The 12,065-nt window shown below is 34.6% G+C and overlaps 1 protein-coding gene across 1 annotated transcript; it reads right to left on the bottom strand.

Annotated features, from left to right (window-relative positions):
* Window positions 1-438: 438 nt before the first annotated feature.
* LOC104536299 (armadillo repeat-containing protein 3-like) lies at window positions 439-11,341 on the bottom strand (the record flags this gene model as incomplete). Its single annotated transcript, XM_010178865.1, has 7 exons — window positions 11,294-11,341; window positions 6,895-7,012; window positions 5,215-5,340; window positions 3,405-3,473; window positions 2,898-3,073; window positions 1,409-1,603; window positions 439-622 (listed from the first exon to the last, which is right to left on the bottom strand). Coding segments are annotated over exons 1-7 (916 nt in total), but the record flags the coding sequence as incomplete, so codon positions are not given.
* Between the last annotated feature and the right edge of the window lie 724 nt (window positions 11,342-12,065).

Below are 12,065 nucleotides of genomic sequence, written 5' to 3'. Positions count from 1 at the left end.
TGTTAAAGGAATTTGTATTTGAAATTGCCTGACATTAGACGAGCAGTTGTATGCAAAAGGAAGTAAGCTTGTGATTCAGTCTTAACTGATACTGGTGAGAAATAATGCCAGCAGAAGTGGCTTAAGATAGTACTTACTTGGCATCACTAAACAAAGATAAAGATCATATTTTCAGAGCTTCATTTTCCTTTTTGAGGACAGTATTTTGCAGGAATATGTTACATTTAAAAATAAATAGAGGCAAAATCTTAACATTTTCATACATATACATATATAGCATAGCAGCCAATTGCTGCTCTGATGGGCAAGATTCGTCACTGGAATTCATTCTTGACAGTGTTCTCCTCAGCACAAGTACCACCCTCGGCCACATAAGACAGTCTCATTCTGGATGAAAATTTAATTCATTAACAACTAGCTTTTTAAAAAGTCACTTACAGTCATAAGCTGCTTTGGTAATTGCATTTGCTGCATTCTTCTGAACACTGGGAACAGCAGAGTCTCCTACACATGAAAGTAGCTTTTTAAGGCCTCCTGTGTGCTGAATCAGTTGCACCATATGCACATCTTCGAGACAATTTCCCAAAACGGCAAGAGCTTCCACATGGAGGTCACTGAATTCCTAATAAGGAAAAAAACCCCAAACAAATAACCTTCAAATCAGGATTAAAATATTTTTAGCTTTTAAATTTGTAGGATAATTGTCATAACTTTTTTTTGGACATGGACAGTTTATTCATACTACAAAGTACACCTTTTCATACTCCTATTTTTTGTATAATTTCTTTGATGTACCTTAGGATGCAACACAATTTATCAAAACCAGTAAAATCCCTGTACGTTTCTCATTTACATCACAGTGGGTTAGGCAGCTATTCAGAAAGGACCTGTCATCTTAAAATTTCAAAAACTTCACAAATTTCTCTATGCATTATACTTCCCATGATGACACCTGAACTCAAGAAGCACTACAGTGAATCTCATCGTGTCATAAACAATTAAATTTCCAAAGTAGAAAATTACATTTAAGGTCATTGATATAAAAGATCAGTGTTCAAACTAGGAACCAGCACCACAGTTCAGCATATAATAAAAAAAATTGAGAAAACATTCTATAAAATGCTATATTGTGATTTTTTTTATCTTTACAACAGTTTGAGAAATGCACAGTAAATGCAAAACAGTATTACTAATAGCAATAAAGCAAATATAAACATTTTGGTGAATCCCTTGGCTCCCTTTCTTAGTAAGCTAGGTACCCTAGCTTATCCTATTTCTATAATAGTTAGCTCCAAGTAAGGAGCTCTTTCTTCTTTTATCACTCTTCCATAACATGAATAATATTTCTCATTAGTCATACAAACATTAGCAGCAAGAACAAAAAAGTTATAAGGCAAATGAACTATACATTGGTTTCCAGTATCTTCAGAAGACAATCTAACCCTTGATTTTCTCCCAGTATTATTCTGCTTTCTCCATCTTTGCTCATTACTTCTAAGGTTTTAAGGGCTAACAGCTGAATAACTGGGTATTCAGATTTCAGTAATTCCAGCAAAGGTGGAATTACATTCAACGCACGAGCTGCAGCACAGCTTTGAAAATCCTGTAGTAAAATATTCAACAAAGAATGTTAGCGGTAGAGAATATAACAGTTCATCAATTCCTGACTTTACAGAAAGAACACCAAAAATACGTTTTCAAACATACAGTTCTGAAGATTTGTTTATTTACAGCTAAGAAGCAAATTGAATATAATCAAGCCCTACCAACCTTAAATACCTTTTTTTAAAATTGGCATTATTGAAGTACACACTACAGAAACTAGTCCTGTCTAAGGAAGTCTATTTACTCTTGTTTTTGCCATGTTTGTCTCAGCATACATGTTTCTTTAAGAAAGTTTTCAAAATTTAGTTTAATCATTTTTAACTCGGGGGGGGGGAGGGGAATAGTTTACACACTCTACTGTGGTTGCCTGGTTATATCTTCTTTTGTTTGCGTAATTATAAAATAACAATTTAAAAATTCAACTTTAAACAGCATATATGCAACTTAATAAAAAGAGAGTAGTAGATTATATTAGAATAGAAATAAATAAATAAATTACAATTTCCTTTTAAATAGCTTATTGCACATGTGCAGCATGCAATTATCCTTATCAATATAAGCAAGCACCAGGTGCAGTTATCCAGATATACCCTGCAACAAAGACAGCGAGATAGTAAAAAAGGAGAAAGAGTAAAATGTGATTCTGAATAGACATGCTCTGATGCCCCAAAAGAGATAGAGTTATAAACTGAATTCATTATTGAATTGATTCGCTTAAGCCATGGAAAAGAACTGCCATACAAATGCACCATTCTTTTGCTAAGCAGCATATGGATGACATTAGTGCTGAGTGTGAAAGTGGCCAATAACAAATCTATTCCTTCCAGTATGGAAAGTAGCTGTTGACAGCATTTACCTATCATTAAAAAGATCTTCAAAATTGTAACTATGGACTTGCTGGCCAAAACAAGGCACAATGCAATTGCTAGTTCTTTAATTTACAAGATCATTCCAACCTTTTGGATAGGCAGGTTATAACTCTTATTACTGAGATTAACATTTTTCAACTAAGAAAACAAATTCATATTTAGTTAAAAAATCTGAATCTGATCTCACATTGCAGTACAGCATGGAAAACTGCATTAAGTTCAACACAATTAGAGTCAAATCAGCTATATTTGTAACTAATGTAACAATCAAGGATTTCAGTGTAATGTTTTTAAATACATTGATAAACACTGGGGAGTAAAAGAACCAAATATTTTAAAACTATTAACCCCACAGAGGACAGCAGGGGTTGGAGGAAGAGTGCTTATCTGCCTCTGTAATTTAAAACAACAACAACAAACTACCTGTACCAGGTGGTAGATACATTCAGCTGAATTCTTCTTAACATCAGGATCAGAGCTACCTAGCAGTCTGATAAGTGGTTCTAATCCACCTTGCTCAAATATTTGTACCTTTGTAGCATATTCAACAGTCATATGTGATAGACAAAGAGTAGCAAATTCATGGATAACTGTATCTTCTATGGGGGAAAAAAAAAAGAAATATTTTAATCAAGTTTTGTTCAGCACAGTATATGTTCACTAATACAGTGGTTTAAAGTATTATTTGAAGCCAATAAAGAATAGCTGTTAATCATACCTGACATCTCCATAAACATTGCTCTATCTGCACAACGTAAAACATTACTCAGTGAGATACTGAGCTACTTTTATAAAAGCAATTACCTATTTAACATTTAGTATGACAAATCCTAGGTTACAAGGAAGATTTTATTAAATTGTCCAATCAAATGTCAATCATAAATTATTTCTGAGTGTATTTTTGCACAAGGAATGAATACTGCAAGCTACCTTCTGGTGCCAGCTGTGATATAAGTGAATTTGTGACATCCAGTTCTCTCAGTAACTTCTTGACATCATCTACAATGAAATAAATACAAATACGAAGTCTTTCATTTGGCAATCTTGGCTGAGTAAAGAAACAGATCCTGAGAACGTTTCCAAGAGAAATGTGTACTTATGGTTACACCCTGAGTGACAAGAAGATCTGACTGGGAATGACACACAGCTGAAGTTATACCAACATCATAATGGGCCCAGAAAACAAAGGAGATTTTCAAGTACCAGATTACATTCTTTGCATTTGACAGCTATAAAGTTCCTCAATATTTCAGTTTTAGTTGTCAAATAAGTCATATCCCAATAATTAAAATTATTTGTGGTTAAAATTAACAAACTAAAAGCAATCCTTCTGTTATTTAATTTTCAAGCTATCACTTTCTAATTTTATGCTAACATACTGCGAACTGAAATCATGAATTATATAGGTTTTGTTAAAGACAGTGAAGACTTTCGGAATGCATTTTTATTGTTGTCAATGTCAAACTAGCAAAACCATAACCACTGGATAGCATAACCAAAAAACATCCTTTGGGACAGACTTTCTGTGATCTTACAGGGCTGTGTTATTACCATCAACATATTACAGTGTTGAAATGTAAGAAAAAAGGTATGAGTTGACTTTACCTTTAAAGAAAAAACAATTAAGATGTGAATATTAATGGAAGATTGTCAGTCATTCAAATCCATGTCTGTGCAGCAGCACTGGAAGCCAAGTTCTGAAGGGAGTAACTATATGCTAGTGCAGAGTTGAAAGTAAGGTAAAGAGCATAAGCTTCAGTGCAACATGAAAAGCAGGTAGCAGTTGATGTAAAGAATTAAATAGTGGTTAGGATACAACCATGGAAGACAATCAGGTAGAATATCTACCAAGGTTAGACTTGATTAATTATATTAATTAGATGTAGGTCTATAAAGCAACGTAAAAATAACAGCCACTGAAACTCAACCATTTGTCACTTATTCTTTCATCTTCAGGTATGTCCACCTACAAGCCACTGCAGCTTGATCATTTGGCATTCAGCCGCCCAGCATAGATGTAATACATCCATTCTCACCTTATAAAAAGGTACAAGAAAATCTGCATAGACCATGGTTAAATAATTTAATAATGGTATGGCTACAGTAGACACACTACCTTGCTGTAAATACGTCTCTGAGAGATATTCAAGGCTACTTGAATTTCACTAGCTCAGATAGAGATTAAAAAAAACCAAACATTTACAGCAGCACAGACCTGCCAAATAAGCTGGATAAATATGCATGCCAATGCTTGTTAGTTCGGGGCTTTTTTTGCCATCAATACATGAGTTAGCTAATTTAAATTTAACACATTTTCTCACTTATCATTGTAGTTACACTAATGCCTCAAGACACAACTGATATTTAACCATAACACCTTCTGTAGATGATAAATATGACTTTATCTTTCTCTTCCAACTTTTGTAAAAAAGAAGTGTGTGACATATCCACGTGGGTGGGCATCTTATGTAGTCAGGCTTTCCCTGATAGACATAATTCCAGTGTTAAACTGTTTCAATTTGTACCCATCAAAACAAAAATAAGGGTTGGAGGAAAATTAACTTATCTTGTAAATTTTTTTTCCTTTTTTTTTTTCCCCAAAATCAGTGGCATTCACTCTAGCTGAATCTGTTCCTTTATTCTGGGCTGTTAATACAGGATTTTTTTCTCCTGGATCACCTATTGCTTTGATGACCACACTCATAAACACCGAAAAATATGAAAAAATAGAGACCCTTACAATTAGAAGCCATGATGCCAAATACCATGATGGCATTTCTGCGTACAATTGGATCTTCATGTGAGATGAGTTTATGCAGATGTTCCACTGCTCCAAGACCAAGAAGTGTCACTTTGTTTTCATCACCTGAAGAGTAATTAGGTTAAAAGTTCTATAGAAATGCAATAAGCTCACAGTTCTAATGTATCAAAAATAAATCAGCTACCAATCCTTTATTGGATTGTAGAATCAAAGAACAAAGGCCTGGACAGGACCTTGGAAGATCATCTAATCTATACCCCAAACAAACACATGTCAAAAAGTATCATCAATTAATAGTATCAAGGATTACTCCTTTACATTTGTAAAGCAAAGAATGCTTATGTTTGTTGGACACCCAACTCATTTGTTGGAGAATGCAGTGGACAGAAATTTTTGTACAGAAAGGACAGCTTTCTATTTAGCAAAGTACATGAATTATATAATTAAGAATCTAATTTTATTTTCCTCTTTTCTTGCCTCCCAATTTTATTTTCCTGTAAATAACAGTTAATTCATTCTATCTGCACTACCCCTCAACTGAAGCAAATACCAGGATTTGGATCATTAAATCCCACCTGAGATTTCTGCCACCTGGGAATGGAGCACATTGTAACTGAACAGGCTCTGGCCATGCAAAGAACAAAAGCATTTTGTAAGATTACAGCCTTCTGTTCCTGCTCACTCAGAAAACACCCCAAATCCAAGATGCAAAATCCAAAACCTACTCCTATTCTTAGTTCCCACAACAGCTTTATAATTAATTTTTTAATGAACTACAAGTGATGCAGTAATATCTGGCAATGTGAGAAGAAACTGGAGAACTGTACTCATTCTCAGGTCAAAACACAACTAAAATACAAGAACTACTTTACTGAGAGATGGGGGTTAATTACTAGAAACATTCAAGAAATAAATTGACTGCAAAGTGAAAAAAACTCCTTCTCTTGTGCCACTGCAAAGTTACAGTCTAGTCTTCTGGAAGAAGATTACCAGTGTGCAGCAATTTGAGTGGCTGGCACGGAATGAGTAGGAGGCAATTTAGGAAATAATGTGCTCATAATTTTGAGCCTTTGTTATACAGTTTTCTTCTGGGTACTTGGAACATGACACTTAGCTATAGATACTACAGAGACTCTTGGAAGATTTAGAATCTTGAGACTTGTTAAAATTCCCAACACGTACAGAAATAAGGTTGATAAAGAAGACTGAGCAGTCTCCAATAAATGACAGAAGTACTGACACAAGAGCTATATGCAAAAATAACAGAAACAGACTAAAAAGTAATTTTCACTGAAAACTGAACCTTGAAATAACTACACTAGTACAGAAGTTTCAAACTGTAACACAAAAAAGATAATTCTTTCCCCAGATACAGGTCTGTGGCTCATAACAAAATAGATCTAGGCTGTATTTAAACCAAGCTGTATTAAACAGAGAATATAAAATTCTACAACAAAATGATAAAAATTTCCTTCATGCAAACCACAGACTTCTTTATAACTGCAAATACAGGCTTGATAGATATTTCAGAAAACCTCCAAAACCTTGACAGACACCTTTAAGATCAAATGAAGATTTCAGTGTTAGGAAATTTAAACATTGTGAACTAATATCAAAATCTAAGCAATGCAAAGGAAAACTCATTGCAAAAAGACTAACCTTTTGATGCAAATTTATACAAAGCTTCACATGCTTTGGCCAAAACTTCCTCTTCAGGAGAACTAAGCATCAGCACAACTGTTGCTGCTGTTTTGCTTTCAATCAATAAAGGATCAAACTGCAAACAAAGACAGAACAGTTTGATTTATATTGAACCTTCCTGTGTGCTGCAGTAGACTCCCACATTTCATTAAAAAACAAAAAATCTGGTTTGAGATCTACACTAAATTAGAAATATTAACATGAGTTGCTATTTACTTGGAGAAATTAAAATTTTTAGTAAAAATTGGAGATATTGTTGAAAAAGAAGAAAGAATAATTGACTTGCAAATACAATCATGATTTCTTCCCATATGTAGATTTTGGGAAAACCTTGACACTTTCCTGTACATTTAGGAAGTCTCGAAGACAACAAACTATGTTACACATGTGAGAGCATCCTGTGGCTTTGGAGCCAAACGTGAAAGGAAGTTTCTTTTGAGCAACTGTGCACAAAGCCTGTGAACTTGGGTGCTGTATGAGGAAGAGGATTTGGTTACTCTATGGCATTAACACTTTGTGGTTGCTTCAAAAAAATAAAAGGAGCTTTCCTGTGCCTTCATCAACTCAGTTCACTAGCTCATCGTGATCTTATACTACCTGAAGTATTTCCATTATATAATCCCTGCTCATCCAGCTAGAAACAATACAAAGTGTTCATTTCCATTTCTGACCTCTCTTATACAGAAAGAAACCTTGGAACACATCTGGTAGATTTCATCCTCTTAATAGACTTTTGAGGACAAACACCACTTAAGCAAGGGAATCTTCTAAATTGCCTTTTGCTCTTTAACAAGATTCAAGAATTTCTGAAAATTCTACCCATTAAAAAGTTTTAAGCTTATTTGTATTTAAAATTATTTTTTAATATCAAAACTGTCCTCACACTTTTGGCCCATGGAGTATCTGTGTTACATAAACTACTAGATACTGGAGTCATGCAGTCTCTCCATATCAATGTATTTACCTTCAAAATACATCAGACTAATCATTTAAGACAGCAATACAAATGACTTAAAAATATTGTTACAAGGTATTTTTTTCACTGTATATTTTCAAATGTCTAATTTTTGGTTTACTTCATTTAAAAACCTTCAAATAGCTACATCTGAGGTACATGTTGCTGAATAATAGGGGCATGAAGATACTTATAAGTCAGTTGTAAAGCAAGGAAATTATTTGGAGTAAATCTTCAAAAAAGTTATGAAAGTGCTAGAAGGAAAATGAACAAAAAGGAGGCATTTTACCTTCTCTCTCCTCTGACTTGTTCAAAAATAAGGCAAAATATGGTGTAGTACCCCGACTTCTAGATTCATATTTTTGTTCATCAAAAATGTCATAGAACTGGGTATGACTTTTGCTTATCATAATGCCAGCATAGCTGTCTACCAGAATCACCAGGTCCTTTCCTGTAAAGCTACTTTGCAGCTGATCACCAAGTCTGTACTGGTTATTCCTCCCTCAGGTGCAGGACGTGGCATATCCCTTTATTTAACTTCATGAAATTCCCATTTTCCCATTTCTCTAGATTGTTGAGGTCCCTCTGAATGGCTGCACAACCATCTGGTCTGCCAATCACTCCTCTCAATTTCATATCTTCTGCAAACTTGCTGAGGGTCCCACCATTCTGGTCAATAATGTTCAGGTTCAACCGTACCGTCCCCAGGATCAACCAGCTGGACCTCACGCCACTGATCACAACCCTCTGAGTCTGGCCATTCAGCTGGTTTTCAATCCATTTACATTATTTGTCTTATCTGTACTTCATCAGTTTGTCTGCGAGAATGTTATGAGAGACAGCTTCGAAAGCCTTACTCAGGTCAAGTCAAATTAATATTTAGGCATTAATTGCTCAATGAAGGTGTTTATGTGGAAACTGAACTTCACGAGTCAACAGTGCTACTTCATATATTCCACCTTTTTAACGTCAGTGTCATGAATGAAGGCATTTTCAAAAATACTCAGGTATCTGTAGCTTCCTTTCAGTGATAATGCCTCAGCATTTTCTCTAGCGGCTATCTTAGGCTTCCCTTTTAATGTCTATGCCCTAGCTGATAACCAAATAGTAATACTGTCTAGACCAAACTTAATGAAGATATCACATGGAAAGTTCCTATCAATCTATGCCAACGCCAGCATATTCTATCTGCTTGAATTACTGTCTAAGGTTATCCATAAACATATAGAGGCTCAAAGCAGTATTTTTCCTGGTAAAGCCGAATTCTCAGATAACAGCAAAAGACAAATTATGAAAGACAGGGTAAACAGGTTCCTGAGGAACACTTTCTGAAACACATAAGCAGTGGCTAGGCTGAGAGATGTGCTTCCCACCCGTTCCTAGAAATCTATAAAAATTAGTTGTCATATGCACTACCATACATTCTCAGAGCATTCCAGATGCACAAAGGCCCTCTTTTATAAGCCTGTCCACATTATCTCAAGGCTTCCTTTCTTGGACTTGACATTTTCATAAGCAGATTATCAATCAGAAGATAACAGCTAATACCTCTTTTATTTTGCCTGTATCTCATTTCCTGTCATCTAAAATATTCAGATGAAATTTAAAGTTTTGAGATTTGATTTTATATGATCACTATTAAAAATATTCTCATAGCTAGAAGATTTTCTTAGGTGATAGTTACAACTAATCAATGATCTATTTTCATGTTTAATACTGTTTTGCTATGCAACATTCAGGTTTTTTTCTCCTGATAGGACCGCTAGAAGAGATATGCTAGCATGAAGTACAATAAAGGGTAAAAACTGCAGATGTCATCTGGACTTTACTCTTTCCAATTCTTTCTGTTTTAATAGTTTTACTGACTTTTTCTGTAAGCTTAATTTTTTTTCAATTATTGATTCTCTTTTCTAACATTATTCACAGTGTATTGTAGCAGTTCATAGGCTGTACCATACTTTTCTCCAGAAACTCTAATGGTGTCTGCTGGATCTAAAAATTGTGGTGCAGCTTCTACTGACTTTCAAGATATCTGCTGAAAAAGCCAATTTTTATTGCTTTGGAGGGGCTTAGGTCATCTGTATGCCTTAAATCTACTGTCATGCCTTTCAATTTATTTTCTTAGACTGCAAAGATACTCACTTCTAGTTCTTCAGACCTGCTATAATTAGTCCTATCCACCTACACCTTCTTTGTGTCTCCTCCTGGTTTTCTGGGTTATTCCACGCAGAAGTGGCTTTAGATCAATTTATCCTCTCATGTTAAAGTTTATGTCAAGTGTCCTTTCATAAGTATTTATTATTGATTGGAACTTAGGAATTATGTTTGTAATGTTCATTTTTCCACAGAACAGTTGGGCAAAAGCTGATATCAATTGCTATGCCTCAGTGACATCATGGCTATTGGATTTACTGTCTTAGTCAAAATTATTTATGCTTATTTAATATTGAAATTGGGGCATAGTTTTTGCTGATCAACTTTTCTATGACCTTTGAAAAAGCTCTTGCAGTACTATCACTTTACAGACAAACCCATTGTTTTTTTTTAAAACAGTGTACTGAACTCTGCATTTAGTTTCATACTCCTCTGTGGGACTCATTGAAGACCTGACTTTCATTAACTTATTTATTATCTGGCACCACATTTACATTATACTCTTTTCAACGTTTCTGTCTTATTTACTCTATTTCTTTCTGAATAAGCCTATTAAATTTTAAAAAAAACTATTTTTTGAACCTCTGCCTTTTGAGGGTCTCTTTGTACCTTGTGAATTTATAGAAACTCTTGAAGTGTGCTAGTGTTAGACCCTTAATCTCCACCTTTTGAACAAAAGTCACATTACCACCATTATTCTGTATTTGGCTTCAGCTCTTGTACTTCTCACTGTAGCACTTTCAATGATAACAGGAAAACCTGAACTGCTGCTAAAGACCATGTATCTTTGCAACTGAATATGTAGTACCATCATACAAAATATCTGTATAAATTTGTATTCAGTAAAAAACTCTACATATCCATCTAGGCTCTTAACACTTTCATCCTTAAAGAAAGGGAATGTCTCCACAGTTGCAAAGACGGGCAGATATCAGGTCACTCTTCTCCTTTCTCCTTTGATATTTACAAATGGAAGGCTAATACAGTTCTTCAAATAAAAAGAAGCCTGAATTGTTTCATACATTTGCAAAGCCTGCCAAAGACAACAATCTCCACAAAGAACTACACATGCCCAGTCAATCGGGTTTGTATGCTGTCCAAGAAAAGCAGAAACAGAATCATCGTTAAAAGACATTTTTAGAATAACGTGGGTAAGCAAGGAGAGCAAGGAACTATGTAAGGATGGTAAAGGCGGGCCTATAATTGTGTAATGTTTATTTTATAGCACATAGCAGTTTATAAACTTACCACATCCTTGCGTGGAGGCTCTACTTCCTTCTTTATTTTTTTACCCATTCTAAAAACAAAAACAAACAAAACAATAAAAGCAGACAAACAAACTCCCTTCTGTGTTTTAGGAATCAGTTTACCAGTGATTTAGGAAAGCTTGTAAGACAGACTTTCTCATTCATTTGACTTTTCATTCAAAACTAATCAGTTTGAATATTTCTTTGACACAGTAATTTATATGCAGAAAGTTGTCCCTTATAAACAAAACAAACTTTCTAACACTTGAACATACTTGGTAAAGTACATCTGTCAACAACTAAAAAGAAAGATCCGAGTCATCATATGCTCAATTTGTAATGTGGTACAAATACATAGGACATACTTTTCTGTAAGTTAGTTTTATCTGCACTCATAACTCATATACCAACTCAAGGGTCCTATTAGGGTATTTTCTCATGTTTGTCCATAAATTCTGCATTGGCAAACATTCTATACGAATGCAGAATGTACAAATAAATTCTACCTTGAAGATGTGGTTTAAATTGAATTTGAATTCTCTCTTCACATTTCACAGAAGAAAAAATTCAGGTCTGTAGGTATTAAGAAACAGTTCTGCACAGTACAGATTTCACCAATTTAAAAAAGCTACATCTCTTTACACCAAGTCCAGTTTTTATCTTCCGCTTTTTTGTATTAGAACATGTGCACTTGAACCAGGAAGACCTCAGTCGCATCTACTAGCAACTTTTGAAGCATATAGATATAATACCTCATGTGGACCTAATTTCAT

Source organism: Mesitornis unicolor, unplaced genomic scaffold (genome assembly GCF_000695765.1).
Source record: "Mesitornis unicolor isolate BGI_N332 unplaced genomic scaffold, ASM69576v1 scaffold42482, whole genome shotgun sequence".
NCBI classification, from domain to species: domain Eukaryota; kingdom Metazoa; phylum Chordata; class Aves; order Mesitornithiformes; family Mesitornithidae; genus Mesitornis; species Mesitornis unicolor.
This window is presented reverse-complemented; position numbering and strand designations above follow the sequence as displayed.